Source organism: Eptesicus fuscus, chromosome 1, assembly GCF_027574615.1.
Source record: "Eptesicus fuscus isolate TK198812 chromosome 1, DD_ASM_mEF_20220401, whole genome shotgun sequence".
Taxonomy (NCBI): Eukaryota; Metazoa; Chordata; class Mammalia; order Chiroptera; family Vespertilionidae; genus Eptesicus; species Eptesicus fuscus.
Window position 1 is genome coordinate 27,506,104 of NC_072473.1, and position 17,004 is coordinate 27,523,107.

Here is a 17,004-nt window from a genome sequence, read left to right on the forward strand (position 1 = left end):
TTTATTTTTTTAATTTTCTTTATTGTCTAAAGTTTTACATATGTTTCCTTTTTCCCTGCTTGACCGCCCCCCTCCCCCAGCCATTCCCACCCCGGGCAAGACCCCACTGCCCCAGTGTCTGTGTTCATTAGTTATGCTAATATGCATGCATACAAGTACTTTGGTTGCTCTCTAACCACCCCCTTCCCCTGCTATTTGTCTCTGGATCTATTTTTGGTCATCAAATTATGTTGATCATTATATCCCACATATGAGTGAGATCATGTTATATTTATCTTTCTCCAACTGGATTATTACACTTAGCATAATGCTATCCAGTTCCATCCATGCTGTTACAAATGGTAAAAGTTCCTTCCTTTTTTTAAAAAAAATTCTTTATTGATTACAGTGTTACATATGTGTCCTTATTCTCCCATTAACGCCCCTAGCTCCCCCTCATGCCCTCACCCCCCTGTTGTCTGTGTCCATTGCTTAGGCTTATATGCGTGCATACAATTCCTTTGGTTGATCTCTTCCCCTTACTCCCACCCTCCCCCCTCCCCTACCTTCCCTCTGAGATTTAATGGTCTGATCAATGTTTCTCTGTCTCTGGATCTATTTTTGTTCATCAGTTTATGGTGTTCGTTATATTCCATAAATGAGTGAGAACATATGATACTTATCTTTCTCTGACTGGCTTATTTCACTTAGCATAATGCTCTCCAGTTCCATCCATGCTGTTGCAAATGGTAAGAACTCCTTCTTTTTTACCACTGCATAGTATTCCATTGTGTAGATGTACCACAACCTTTTAAATACACTCATCTGCTGATGAGCAAGCACTTAGGCTGTCTCCAAATCTTAGCTATGGTGAATTGTGCTGCTGTGAACATAGGGGTGCATATATCCTTTCTGATGGGTGTTTCTAGTTTCTTGGGATATATTCCTAGAAGTGGGATCACTGGGTCAAATGGGAGTTCCATTTTTAGTTTTTTGAGGAAACTCCATACTGTTCTCCGCAGTGGCTGCACCAGTCTACATTCCCACCAGCAGTGCATCAGGGTTCCTGTTTCTCCGCATCCTCGCCAGCACTTGGCGTTTGTTGATTTGTTGATGACAGCCATTCTGACAGGTGTGAGATGGTACCTCATTGTCGTATTGATTTGCATTTCTCAGATGATTAGTGACTTTGAGCATGTTTTCATATGCCTCTTAGCCTTCCTTCTGTCTTCTTTCAAAAAAGTATCTATTTAGGTCCATTGCCCATTTTTTTATTGGGTTGTTTATCTTCCTTTTGTTAAGTTGTATGAGTCCCCTGTAAATGTTGGAGATTAAGCCCTTATCAGAGATAACATTGGCAAATATGTTCTCCCATTCCCTGGGCTTTCTTGTTGTTTTGTTGATGGTTTCTTTTGCTGTGAAAAAGCTTTTTTATTTTGATGTAATCCCATTTGTTTATTTTCTCTTTAGTTTCTATTGCCCTAGAAGCAGTATCAGTGAAGAAATTGCTTCGGCATATGTCTGAGATTTTGCTGCCTATGGATTCCTCTAGTATTTTTATGATTTCCCGTCTTATGTTTAAGTCCTTTATTCCTTTTGAGTTTATTTTTGTGTATGGTGTAAGTTGGTGATCTAGTTTCATTTTTTTTTGCATGTATCTGTCCAATGTTCCCAACACCATTTATTGAAGAGACTGTCTTGACTCCATTGTAGGTTCATGCCTACTTTGTTGAATATTAATTGAGCATAGTGGCTTGGGTTGATTTCTGGGTTCTCTATTCTATTCCATTGATCTATATGTCTGTTCTTGTGCCAGTAACAGGCAGTTTTGAGAACAGTGGCTTTGTAATACAGCTTGATATCTGGTGTTGAGATCCCACCTCCTTTGTTCTTTCTCAGGATTGCTGCAGCTATTTGGGGTCTTTTGTTAATTCCAGATGAATTTTAGGAAATTTTGTTCTAGATCTGCGAAATATGCCGTTGGTATTTTAATGGGGAGTGCCTTGACTCTATAGATTGCTTTGGGTAGTATGGACATTTTAATGATGTTGATTCTACCAATCCATGAACACAGTATGTTCTTCCGTCTGTTTATGTCTTCCTCTATCCTTCTTTTTTATAGAAGCATAGTATTCCATTGTGTAGATGTACCACAGTTTTTTAATCCACTCACATGCTGATGAGAACTTAGGCTGTTTCCAAATCTTAGCTATTATAAATTGTGCTGCTGTGAACATAGGGGTGCATATATCCTTTCTGACTGGTTTTTCTAGTTTCTTGGGATATATTCCTAGAAGTTGGATTACTAGGTTAAATGGGAGTTCCATACTGTCTTCCACAGTGGCTGCACCAGTCTGCATTCCCACCAGCAGTGGAGGAGGGTTCCTTTTTCTCCACATCCCCACCAGCACTTGTCATTTGTTGATTTGTTGGTGATAGCCATTCTGACAGGTGTGAGGAGGTACCTCATTGTTGTTTTGATTTGCAACTCTTGGATGATTAGTGACTTTGAGCCTGTCCTCTTTCAAAAAGTGTCTATTTAAGTATTTTGCTCATTTTTTTTATCAGATCATTTATCTTCCTTTTGTTAAGTTGTATGAGTTCCCTGTAAATTTTGGATATTAAGCCCTTATCTGAAATATTATTGGCAAATATGTTCTCCCATGCACGGGGCTTTCTTGTTGTTTTCTTGATGTTTATTTTCCTGTGCAGAAGCTTTTTATTTTGATATAGTCTCATTTTTTGTTTTCTCCTTAGTCTCCATTGCCCTAGGAGCTGTGTCAGTAAAGACATTGCTACAACATATGTCTGCTATTTTGCTGCCTATGGAGTCTTGTGGGATTTCTATGGTTTCCTGTCTTACATTTAAGTCCTTTAGCCATTTTGAGTTTATTTTTGTGTATGATATAAATTGGTGATTGAGTTTCATTTTTTTGGATGTATCTGACCAAATTTCCCAGCATCATTTATTAAAGAGACTGTCTTGACTCCATTGTATGTTCTTGTCTCCTTTGTCAAATATTAATTGAGCATAATGGCTTGGGTCAATTTCTGTGTTCTCTATTCTGTTCCATTGGTATACATGTCTGTTCTTGTGCCAGTACCAGACAGATTTGAGAACCATGGCTTGGTAATATAGCTTTATATCTGGTATTGTGATCCCTCCAACTTTGTTCTTCTTTCTCAGGATTACTGTGGCTATTTGAGGTCTTTTTTTATTCCAGATGAATTTTTGGAGAGTTTGTTCTAGAACTTTGAAGTATGCCATCGGTACTTTAATGGTGATTGCATTGAATCTGTAGATTACTTTGGATAGTATGGAAATTTTAATGATGTTGATTCTACCAATCCATGAACATGGTATGTTCTTTCATTTGATTATGTTTTCCTCTATCTCTTTTTTCAATATCATGCAGTTTTCTGAGTTGAGGTCTTTTACCTCCTCAGTTAAGTTTATTCCTAGGTATCTTAATTTTTTTGGTGCAATGGTAAATGGGATTGTTTTTTTCATTTCGCTTTCTGTGAGTTCATTATTGGTGCATAAAAATGCCATAGATTTCTTGGCATTAATTTTGTATCCTGCTACATTGCCAAATTCATTTATTAGGTCTAGTAGTTTTTTGATGGAGACTTTAGGGTTTTCTATGTATAGTATCATGTCATCTGTGAATAAGGACAGTTTTGCTACTTGTTTTTAAATTTGGATGCTTTTATTTCTTCTTGTCTGATTGCTATGGCTAGCACTTCCGGTACTATGTTGAACAGGAGTGGTGAAAGTCAGCATCCCTGTCTTGTTCCCCTTCACAGAGGAAATGAGTTTAGTTTTTGCCCATTGAGTATGATGTTGGCTGTAGGTTTGTCATTAAGGCTTTTATTATGTTCAGGTATGATCCCTCTAGTCCCACTTTGCTGAGAGTTTTTTTCAAGAAAGTTGTTGGATTTTGTCAAATGCTTTTACTGCATAGATTCATATGATTATGTGATTTTGGTCTCTCAATTTGTTTATGTGATATATTATCTTTATTGATTTGTGAATATATTACCAGCCTTACATCCCCAGAATAAATCCCACTTTGTCATGGGGTATGAATTTTTAATGTATTGCTGAATCCGATTTACTAGAATTTTGTTTAGGATTTTAGCATCTATGTTCACCAATGATATTGGCCTGTAGTTCTCTTTTTTTGTGGTGTCTTTATCTGGTTTTGGAATTAGGGTAATACTGGCTTCATAGAAAGAACTTGGAAGTGTTGCTTCATCTTGAATTTTTTGAAACTGTCTGAGGAGGATAGGTTTTAGTTCTTCTTTGAAAGCATGGTAGAACTCACCTATAAAACGATCCGGACCAGGGCTTTGGTTTGCTGGAAGATTTTTGATCACTGCTTCAATTTCTTTGGTAGTTATTGGCCACTTCGGGTTTTTTTATTCTTCCTGATTGAGTTTTGGGAGCTTGTATTTCTCTAAGAATATGTCCATTTCATCTAGGTTGTCCATTTTGTTGGAATAGAGTTCATGTTATTTTTTTTCTTAATCGTTTGTATTTCTGTGGGATCAGTTGTTACTTCACCTCTTTAATTTCTGGTTTTGTTTATTTGAGTCCTCTCTCTTTGGTTCTTGGTGAGCCTGGCTAGAGGTTCCTTAGTCTTGTTTATCTTTTCAAAGAATCAGCTCTTGGTTTTGTTGATGTTTTGTATTTTTTTGTCTCTATGTTGTTTATTTCTGCTCAGATCTTTATTATTTCTTTCCTTCTGCTTACACTGGGCTTTTCTTGTTGCTCTCTTTCTAACTCTTTGAGTTGTAGGGTTAGATAATTTATTACCATTTTGTCTTGTTTTTTTTTGAGGTAGGCATGTAGAGCTATGAACTTCCCTCTCAAGACTGATTTTACTGTGTCCCATAGATTTTGGATTTTTGTGTTTTCATTGTCGTTTGTTGCCATGATGCTTTTTATTTTGTCTTTGATCTCTTTGGTAACCCACTCACTGTATAATAGCATGCAATTTAGCCTCCAGGTGTTTGATTTTTTAAATTGTTTTTATTGTAGTTGATTTCTAATTTTATGCCATTGTGATCTGAGAAGATGCTTGATATGAATTCTATCTTCTTGAATTTGAAGAGACTTTGACTGTGTCCCAATATGTGGTCTATCTTTGAAAATGACCCATATGTACTTGAGAATAATGTATATTCTGTGGCTTTGGGGTGAAATGTTCTAAAGATGTCAGTTAATTCAATCTAATTTAGTGAGTCATTTAGGATTGGTGTTTCCTTGCTGATTTTTTTGTTTAGAGGATTTATTCAGTGGTGTTAGTGGGGTATTAAAGTCCCCTGCTATGACTGTATTGCTGTAAATCTCTCCCTTGATATCCTCCAGAAGTTTTTATGTATTTGGGTGCTCCTATATTGTGTGTATATATGTTTACCAGAGTTATATCTTCTTTATGGATTTCTCCCTTTAGTATTATGAAGTGGCCTTCCTTATCTCTTGTTATGGCCTTCACTTTGAGGTCTAATTTGTCATATATAAGTATTGCTACCCCCGCTTTATTTTCATTTTCATTCGCCTGAAATACCTTTTTCTATCCCTTCACCATCAGTCTGTGTGTGTCCTTTGTTGTGAGGTGGGTCTCCTGTAGACAGCAGATATATGGGTCATGTTTTTTTTTTTTTTTCCACTCAGCTACCCTATGTCTTTTGATTGGGGCATTTAATCCATTTACATTTAAAGTTATTATTGATAGGTACTTTTTTGTCACCATTTTTATTCTTTATGCCCATGTTCCTTCTTCCCTTTATATTTCTTCTTTTTACAGCACTCCCTTTATCATTTCTTGCATTGCTTGTTTGGTGGTAAGAAACTCCCTTAGTCATTTTTTATCTGTGAAGCTCCTGATTTCACCCTCAACTTTGATTGATAGCCTAGCTGGGTTTAGTATTATTGGATTTAGACCTTTGCTTTGCATGACTTTGTATATTTCATTCCATTCCCTTCTGGCCTGATGTGTTTCTATTGAGAAATCAGTTTATTGTCTGATGGGAGATCCCTTGTAGGTAACTTTCTGTTTCTTTCTGGCAGCCTTTAAGATTCTTACTTTGTCATTGGTATTTGCCAATTTAATTATAATGTGCCTTGGCATCAGTCCTTTGGGGTTCATTTTGTTTGGGATTCTGTGAGTTTCTTGGATTTGTTTGATTTTTTCCTTCCCTATATCAGGGAAGTTTTCTGTCATTATTTCTTCAAACAGGTTTTCTATCTCTTGCTCAGTTTTCTCTCCTTCTGGGACGCCTATTATGTAGATGTTGTTTTGTTTCATTTTGTCCCAAAGTTCCCTTAGGCTCCTCCTGTTTTTTTAAGTTTTCTTTCCAGTTGCTGCTCTGTTTGGGTATTTTTTCCTACCTTGTCTTCTAGCTCTCTGATGCGGTCCTCCACTTCTTCTAGTCTACTGTTGATGCTTTCTATTTTGTTCTTTATTGCAGGGATGTCATTTTTCATTTCTTCTTGGGGTTTTTTTTTTCTCTTGGTTCTTACACATATTGTTGAATTTGTCTTCCATCCTTTTCAGAGTCCTTATGATGATTGTTCTGAATTCTTTCTCTGACATGTTGTTTGCCTCTATTTCAGTTACTTCCTTTTCCAGTGATTCTTCCTTTTCTTTCGAATGGGTGCTGTTTCTTTGTCTCCCCATGTTTGCTCCTGTCAGTGTGTCTGGTAATGTAGCTCTCTCTATCCTGTGTTGACTTAAAGGTACAAAATAAAACACAAGAAGACACAACTCACAGAGCACTAAACACAAATGTATTCATGATACCAATAACCCCAAATAAAGGTAACCACCAGAGATGAGAGAATTGGGGGAAAGAAGAGTGCAAAAATGATATTGAGAAAAGGAAAATATGTAAGAGAGAAAAGAAAGAGACAAAAAAAGAAGGGGAACAAATATATATATATGGGGGAAAAACTCCAAAAAAAAAAATAGCTAATCCAAAAAATACAAACACAAATACTCTGAGATGGATGCAAACAACAAACAACAACTAATCCAAAAAAATGCAAACAACAAACACCCAGATGAACCTGAGGAGGCAGAGCTCTCTCTAGGTGATCTCTGACCTTTCTGTCCATGGATTACCTCACCAACTGCATTTAATTCGCCAATTCTGGGTGGATGTTGTTTGATTCAGCTGTTCCTTCTATCTGCTCTGTGAGAAGGCACAGGGCCCATCTGTGTATTTGGTGCTGCTTTGTCTCCCCCTGAACAAACCTTTTATGCACCCACGGCCGGGGAGGCTGGAGTGTCAGCGTTCATGGGTTCGCAGCTGAGGCAGCTGGTCCCTGGGTGATGTGGTTGTAGGGTCCCAGGAGGTATCTGAGGTCTCCCTGGTTGAAAGTAAGTCTGGGAGTCCAATCACAGCCGCTCTCCTCTTCAAGTTGGCGTGGTCTCTGCGACAGAGCCGGCTGCTCCAAGAGAGATTTCAGCAGTAGTAGAGGCTGCCCGGCCAGGGGAGACTGGTCTGCCAGTCCCCAACAGTCCTGTGGAATATAGCTGTCCATCACTCACAAATACAGACACTCCCCACATGTCCATGCACTCTCCTTTCGCTCTCTCACTCACACACTATCTTGTAGGCTGCTGTCCCATCGACTGCCATCTTGGATCTCCCAAAAATCTTTATTGTTGAAAATTTTACATAGGTCCTTTTTTTCCCCCCCATTAACTTCTTCCATCCCATTCCTCCACCGCAGGCCCTCACCATCCCATTGTCTGTGTCCATGAGTTATGCATATATGCATACACGTTCATTTTTTTTATCTCTTTCCACCCACCCTCCCCTGCCTTCCCTCTGAGGTTCAACATTCTGTTCATGCTTCATGTCTCTGGGTCTATTTTTGATCATCAGTTCATTTGGTTCATTAGATTCCACATATGAGTGAGATCATGTGGTACTTATTTTTCTCTGACTAGCTTATGTATTATTTAAGCTTAATTCAAATCTTTATAAATTATTTCTATAATCTTTTAATATATTTATTATATAGAGCATGTCATACTATTTGTACTTTACAATAAATATTGACTATTCATTTCAATTTGGCTATTTCTTATTTTATAAATCTGAATTTTAAAGATTTAAGGATGGTGAGAATTATCTTTGGTGATTATTTTTTTATATTTATTCATTTATTTACCTTTTAACAAAAACATCTTTAGGACTATTATGTACCTGGTAATACACTTGGTATTATGAAACCAAAGCTCAATAACATCTACCCTCTCCCTCCTTCTAAATATCTCTGCATCATTAGTGTTGACATGTAACTGATATCCAATCTATTCATATTTAATTAAATTGAAATGCACTTTAATCTTGATTTTCCTAGGTATACCTATAAAACGTGAATTTGAATATGAAATTATATATGAATCTGAGGAAGTAAGAACTGAGTTACAGCCCTCTGTGGCTATATTTTTGATGAAGAAATCTTACAATATCAAGACTCAAGTTATAACATTGGACTTCAACCTGATATTTTCACCAAAGAAACCAATGAAGTAAACCTGCTTTTATCCATTTTTTCTTTAAACAATATTACTACTATTTTAAACTAATGTTTATTATTCTTTCCATTTTTCTATATTTGGATTGCATTACTTCTTTGATGTTGTTGAGGCAAATATTTTGGGTTATATTATTTTTGTAGCTGTTAAGCTATAAAAAGTGTCTGATGAGAAATGAGTGCAAATGATTAGAAATCTAAGATATCCTTCCAGAATTGTGACCTCCCTAAATTCATTAAGGTATTATATTAACAAAAAAGAACAGTCTGCTTTGCAAAATTAAGAAGGTGAAAGGGAATATAATCAATAATATTGTGATAGCTTTGCATGGTGACAGATGGTTATTAGACTTAGGGTGATGATCACATTATAAGGTTTAGAAATGTGGAATCACAAATGTTGTACACCTGAAACAGATCTAATAGTGTGTGCCAACTATATTTTAGTAAAAAAAATTTTAATGAAAAATAAAAGAAATACTGATTTGGCACTATACATTGCTGACATGATGTTTCTTGATACTTCTCAGAACCATTTCAAATTATGAAAATCCTAAACTATGTTCTTTCTACTTTATAATTACTGTCATTACCCTTTTACCACCTAAAACCATAACATTGCACATACTCTCTAGTAAGGTTTAAGAGGATTATATTAGAATCTGTTAGAATAGCGAGCTTTAAGTGTCTGTCCACTGTGAAGCCTTATCCAGGGTCTTTATATTTACTTTTTTAGGCAAAATACTTAGTACCTGCAAATACTGTACATTAGGTCACATCTGAAATAGTGTTTTATTTATATCTTAATGCAGTGATACTTATCAGACCACAATATGCACAAAGTACAAAATGCAACCTGGCAATGAAAAAACAACAATGGAAAGTATTACTTGTGCTTTTAATCATTTCTATAGTTTAACTATGTATCTGATGTAGCCAGACACATATTTAAAGTGATTTTGAATATGTAGTCCAATAACTAAAAGATACCATGGTCATCTTTAGGAAGCAGAAATAAAACCAAGCTTCAAGAAAAAAGTACATATAAACATTGACATTATACGCTTTTATCTTCTCTTTCATTTTCATAGTTTTCTATGCTTATTTGTTAGTATTTTTACACACTTAGCTTTGTAGTGTGTTAATTTAGTGATATGGAAATTACCAGCAACAACCATAAGGGGAAAATGTTATCATTAGTGAATATGAGCAGAACCAATGTGAATTTATAGTCATGTAACATTTTGCAGATTTAGAGCTTCTTGGTGAATATTTGAGAAACTTATTTAGGGTAATTTGTATGCACAATTCATAAATTTTTGTGAGTGTTGTGTGATGTTCTGATGTAGTTTAATAATTCTATTTTGTACATATGTTTATAAATCCATTTACCTTTGTATTCCTCCTTCCGTTATATTTGAGATGGTTCACTGCAAGACACAGTTAAATGAGAAAAACTAAAATAAAACCAATAGCTCTAAACTATGAAAAAGTAGAACAAAAATAACTATATCCAAACCATGCTTTGCCGAGGTAATTAAAATAAATATTAAATTCAATTCTTGTCTCCCTCGTTGGCAAGGTAAAATGGAAAACAAAATTTTCATGTTTTTTTTTCAAAAGGAAAATGTAACAAGGTAATTTTTAGCATCCATCCTTTTACAGGATAGCATTATACATAATAAAAATAATGGTTAGGGCTCTAAATGGTGGTTTTACAAAGAAAAAAAAATAGGAATATTATTCCTAAAGTTCTTGATCTTTTCTTACTATAAAAATCAAGGGTTTAGCTCTAGCTGGTTTGTCTCAGTGGGTAGAGCATTGGCCTGAAGACCAAAGGGTCCCAGGTTCTATTGTGGTCATGAGTATGTATCTCGGTTGCAGTTTCTCCCCCGGCCCGGGCAATCAATGTGTTTCTCTCATTTCAATATTTCTCGCTGTCTTTTTTCTCTCTTCCACTCTCTCTAAAAATAAATGGAAAAATATCCTTTGGTGAGGATTAAAAAAAAAAAAGTCAAGGGTTTAATACAAATACTTAAGAGATCATTAGTTACTATTGTCATTAATCTGATTATTCTAATTTAACACAGGTCTGATCTTTTTTTTTAATGGATAAATGATAGATACTATTTGTCTTAGGGCATCTTTAAAAATATTAATTATCTTAGCTCAACTTTTTCCCTAGAAATCTTCACCTGCTCAAGAAATGAACAGAATGGGAACATAACATTCAATTTTACAGAGTTTGGGGGAGACAACTTAGAATAACAAATATCATATAGGTACATTGTTAGGAATCCACAGTATTGACCATAAAATGGTTCATATGATCATCCCTGAAACTGAGTGGTCTTTCTTGCATGGGCCAAAAAGTTTGACTCAGTGATTTCTCACTAACTCAAAGAATTATCCTGCTGAATGAATTAGTCAACATTGTTCATTTGAACATGTTCATTCATTTATTCAAAAATCACTTAACATCTTCAAAAGAGACAAAAAATCCCTGCACTTTTAGATTGTATAGCCTAGTGAGTATAATAGATGAGAGAATTAAATGTATATGTAAACAATAACATTTAAGATTGTCTTGAGAAGAAAATATAAAAGGGGGGATAGAGAGCTATTAAGAATGCACATCAGATAAGTGCATAGTTAAGATTCCTTGAAGAGATGATGTCTGAACAAAGACCTTATAGATAGGAAGATCTTGGAAGAGTATTTGAGACAGGAAACAAGTGCAAGAGAACATGTGGCCTGCATACAAGTTCTAGTATTAAGGAATCTAGTGTTTCTCTAATGCAGTAGTAAGCAAAGGAGAAAGTAAGGTTGGTGAGTTTGGACAGGATCTGATCATATAGTATTTTGAGGCTATGAATTTGTCTGTTATGTTAGAAACAATTGAAAATGACTGAAGGATAAATTGGGGGGGGTGATTTAAGGCAACTTGTGCACATGATTCGTAAAATTATGTAAGTGCTGGGTGAGGCTCTGTTGTTGTTTAACAGTTTTATTTTGTACATATATGTGCATATTCATTTACTTCTGCCATTCTATGCTCCAAATGAATTTGGGATGATTCAAAGGAAGATACAGAGTTAAATAATAAAAACCAAAATGAAACAATAGTTTGAAATTATGGAAGTCCTCTCCTCCTTGGAAGATAGCAAGAGTAGAAGCAGGAAGATGAGTTATCAAATTAGTGCTCTTGAAATAGTGCTGAGAGGAATATAGTTTCATTTACTAAGACAGGAGAGCATGAGAGTAGTATAGTTGTAGCGTTTACATTTTGCATATATGTTTAATAAGATATATCAGTCATCATGGGCTAAGTCCACTGTTTCATTTCAGTATATGTTATTGTTACCAGCAACTCTATTGAAGGACTATTTTTAAATTTTTGGCACCATTATTTTATAGTATTAATAATGCAGCAATGAACATCCTCATACATATCACTTCTTGAAATAGTCGATGCATATCTCTGGGGAAAATTACTAATCGTGAAATTGCTGGTTTAGTGTGTACAGCTTCAAAATGTGGTATGTTATTGTCCATTGTTCCCCAAATGGTTAAATACTTTTTAGAAAAAAGATGATGCTTTCTTTTTTCTTTTTCTTTTCTTTTCTTTTTTTAATATATTCTTATTAATTTCAGAGAGGAAGAGAGAGAGAGATAGAAACATCAATGATGAGAGATAATCATTGATTGCCTGCCTCCTGTATGCCCCACCCATGGAATGAGCCTGCAACCCAGGCATGTGCCCTGCCTGACCGGGAATCGAAGCATGACCTCCTGGTTCATAGGTCAACACTCAACCACTGAGCCATGTAGGCTGGGCCACAGTGTTTCATTTTGAACCAAAAATTCCCATGTGGATCTCCTATTAGCATGACACTTGGGACCATTTGCCAACCTCTCCTCTGCTGGTCACAGAAAATTTTCAGTCAAATCTACATATGTTCCTGGATTTTAGTAAATACCTACACAGTAGATAAGATGTGCTACAAAATAATTACCTCAAAAGGAAAATGATAATATAACCAGTGACCTAAAAATTATAAGTGCAATTAATAGTCATCTACATTTTTTAAGAATTAAAAGTCCCAGTGTTTTACTAAAACCACAATGTTTGCTTAAACTTTGACCTTAGATATAGATCAACTATATTGTATTCTCTTTGCTTGTTTTCCCATAGATTGTGTTATAATCTCTTTTTCTATTCAAGGTCTCAAATTATACTAAAAATAGAGTGTATAACAGATGGGATCTGGAACTTTCCCGTAACATTGATTGCTACTGAGCCTGAGGTGGATGATGTAATTAATATTGAAGGGAAAGGTTTATTTAAGGAAGCTGTTACTGAATTCTGGCTGTCCGGTCGGAAAAGGTAATATATATCAAGCAAGGGTATGCAACTGGTTTTATGAATGTAATTTATGCTAAACTGGTAAACAAAATTTAAGATGAAAAATTCTATTATGTCATCTTTTGCTGGTTAAATCAGCATTATTGCTTCTATGAGACAAAGCTCTATATGTTTCATAATTTTTATTTAAAACTTTGAAAATAAGCTCTAAAGGTGAAGACCAAAAAACAAGAAGCAAAAGTAAATAGATATTGAAATTTAGGATAATGTTTCTATTTGTTTTTCAAATGATACTTTAATGTATTTTTGAAAGATAAATGAAATGTTTTAGAATGTTTTACAATAAATTTTAATGGTTTGGGATTATCTAAATAGGGATGATTGGGTAACTTATATTGATTCCATTTCAGTATTATTATTCTCCTTAACCATAGATATCTTTGTTATACTTATGATAACATAGGCACCATGACCACAATCATTTTACCTGTCTCACATGTGAAATGTGTTTTTACAGCTTTTTTTTTAGGGATAATTTGCATACCATAAAGCTCCCCCATTGTAAATGTACCTTTCAGTATTTTTTTTTGAAAATTCAAAGAATTTTCTATCATAACCACATTCCAGGTTTATTACACTCCCATTCCCCCCCAAAAAAAATTTCTTTCAAGCCCCTTTGCAGTTAATCCCCGTTCCCACGCACAATTTCAGGAAAGCTTTGATTTGCTCTCTATCTCTATAACGTTACCTTCTCCAGATATTTCACATAAAAAAAATCATGCAGTGTGTCTTTTTAAAAACCTTTTTAAAAGCAATTTTAGGTTTACAATGAAATTGACAGGAAGGTACAGAGATTTTTGTGACACGACCTGCCCTACACATGCATAGACAGCCTCCTCCATTATCAACATAGCTCACCAGAATGGTACCATGTTTTCCGGTGTATAGGACGACTTTTTAACCCAGGAAAATCTTCTCAAAAGTCGGGGATTGTCTTATACGCCAGGTGTCATCTTATAGGGCGGGCATATCCCAAACTCTATATTTTAACTGGAAAAGTTGGGGGTCGTCTTATACGACCAGTTGTCTTATATGCCGGAAAATACGGTATATTTTTTTTAACAAGAATGAACCTACATTGACACATCATGATTACCCAAAGTCCATAGTTTACCTTAGGGTTCACTCTTGATGTTGAACATTCCATGGGTTTGTACAAAAGCATAATGGCATATCCATGATTATATCATACAGAGTATTCTCACTGCCCTAAAAACCCTCTGTGTTCTATCTATTCATCTCTCTTTCTCACCCTTAGCAACCACTAATCTTTCTATTTTCTCCATGGTTTTGCCTTTTCCAGAATATCATATAATTGGATTCATACAGTATATAGACTTTTCAGATTTGCTTCTTTTACTTAGTAATATACATTTGAGGTTTATCCATGTCTTGATAGCTCATTTATTTTAGCATTAAATAATACCCCACTGTCTGAATGTACCACAGTTTATTTATCCATTCACCTACTGAAGGATGTCTTGGTTCCTTCCAAGTCTTTGGCAATTATGAAAAAAAGCTGATATAAGAATCTGGGTGCAGGTTTTAGTGTGGATATAAAATTTTCAACTCTTTTGGGTAAATACAAAATAGCACAATTGCTGGATTCTATGGTAAGAGTGTTTTTAGTTCTGTAAGAAATCTCCAAATTGTGTTGTAAAGTGGTTGTACCATTTTGCACTCCCACCAACAATGAAGGAATGTTCCTGTTACTCCATTTCCTCACAAGCATTTGATGGTGCCAGTGTTCTGAATTTTGGCCACTCTAATGGAAGTATAGTGGTATCTCGTAGTTCTGGTTTACTTTTTCCTGATGACATATGATGGGATGTATCTTTTCAAATGCTTATTTGGTGTCTGATGATCTTTGCTGAGGTATATTATAAGGTCCTTGCCCCATTTTTAAAATGGGCTGTTTGTTTTCTCATTGTTGAGTTTTAAGAGTTCTTTGTATATTTTTTATAACAGTATTTTATCAGAAGTGTCTTTTGTAAATATTTTTACCCTTGATATTATCTTTCATAGAGTAGAACTTTTTAATTTTAATTAAGTTCAGTTTATTTATTATTTATTGCATGAATCGTGTCTTTGCTTTTGTATTTACTGAGGCATCACTATACCCAAGGTCATCTTGATTTTCTCTTATGATAACTTCTAGGAGTTTTATAGTTTTGTGTTTTACATTTAGGTTTACTATACATTTTGACTTAGTTTTTGAGAAGAGTGTAAGGTCTGTGTCTGTTTTTGAGAAGAGTATAAGGTCTGTTTTTGCATTAATGTTCCAGCACCATTTGTTGAAGAAACTATCTTTGTTCCATTGTATGGCCTTTGCTCCTTTGTCAAAGATCAGTTGACTATATTTATTACTATATCTGGAGTCTCTTAAGTTCTGTGACCTATTTATCTATTCTTTCACCAATGCCACACTGTCTTAATTACTGTAACTTTATAGTAAGTCTTAAAGTCAAGGAGTGTCAGTCCTCCAACTTTGCTCTCCTTCAATATTGAGCTGGCTATTGAGTCTCTCACCTCTCCCTATGAACTTTAGAATCCATTTGTTGATAGCCATAATATAACTGACTGTGATTTTGATTGGAATAAAATAGAATCTATAGATCAATTGGGAAGACTGACATATTGATGAGTGGGTAGTGATGGGTTTCATGTTACTGGGTCATAGTGAACACATTCCCCACTTGTGCTATATAAGATGTGAGGAGTAGAATAGGTGAAGGTAGCACTTAACTTACTGGTTTTCTTCATTTCCAAAACAAATGACTTCCATGCCTGTGTTTCATGATGGCTCATGCTGGTCCCTGTGTGTATCATAAAAATTAACTTCTCAAAGGTACTTGGCATGCCTGGATGCATTTTATGTACTTAGTTCAAAATGAATGATGGACAGTTAAATGTATGTTTGGAGCTCTCACATTGGATAGGAATGGGTTTAACTTAGCCATCTTTTTAAAAATATATATATTTTTATTGATTTTAGAGAGAGAAGAAGGGAGAGGGATAGAGAGATAAAAACATCTATGAGAGAGAAACATTAATTGGCTGCCTCCTGCACATTCCCTACTGGGGATCAAGCCTGCAACCTGGGCATGTGCCTTGACCTGGAATCAAACCAGTGACCTCTTGGTTCATGGGTCGACGCTCAACCACTGAGCCAAGCTGGCTTGGCACACTTAGCTATCTTGAATCCACTGTAGTCTTATTTACAACTTCCAAAAATATTTCAGTTATTAGATATTTTGGTTTAAATGTAAATTGATTTAATGCATTCAAAAAATTTTTCAGGGTTGGTGAAATAGTTTCATCTGATTTCCTCATTAACAATAATTTGCTCAAATGTAGTATTGGAACAAAACAACATTTGGAATAAGACACCCAAATTATATTTTTCAATTATAAACAATGTTGTAACAAAATTTGCTACTCCTAATTCCATATGTAGTTCCTTTCATTCCAACCCATTTTATACAATATAGTAAAACCAATATCCTTAAAATAATGTTATTAACATGCATATAACTTCTCTTGTAAAAAGCATTTGATAGTTCTGTGTTTCTTAGCCAAGGTAGCATCTAAATTATATATGCAGTTCATCATGGTCCTAGCCCACTCAGACCTTCAAGATTGCCTCTCTTTGCTGTCTAGAATAGATCTTCTTTTTCAGTCATATGGGGGAAAAAGTAACTATTCTCAGAGCCTGTCTTATCCATTACTCTTTCTCACTTGTCTTCATTTTCTTTCTGCTTCTAAATGCCCTTCTTATCACCTCTCCAACTTTTTGAATTCTACTCTTAAACTCCTATAGTATTGTGTAAATAAGTAACCATTGTTTTTCTTCTAATGCATCTGCCTTTTCTTTCCAGCCAAGTTATATATATATTGCTTAGACAATATAAAGGTGTTTTTTTTTCTTTCTTTCTAATGTCTCCTCTGTCTTTTGTACTTCCAATACTGGACTTTGTTCAGAATTGGAATATGTATCAATGCCTAGCATTAGTAATAACATGTTTTAAAACAAAAACAATTA

The 17,004-nt window shown here is 35.1% G+C and overlaps 1 protein-coding gene across 1 annotated transcript in view; it reads left to right on the forward strand.

The window, feature by feature from the left end:
* CFAP47 (cilia and flagella associated protein 47) overlaps positions 1-17,004 on the forward strand; it is a 502,125-nt gene that overhangs the window by 472,568 nt on the left and 12,553 nt on the right. The window contains exons 63-64 of the mRNA XM_054720946.1: positions 8,360-8,531; positions 12,762-12,923. Coding sequence (XP_054576921.1) covers positions 8,360-8,531; positions 12,762-12,923 — 334 coding nt within the window. The remainder of the gene's footprint in view (positions 1-8,359; positions 8,532-12,761; positions 12,924-17,004) is intronic.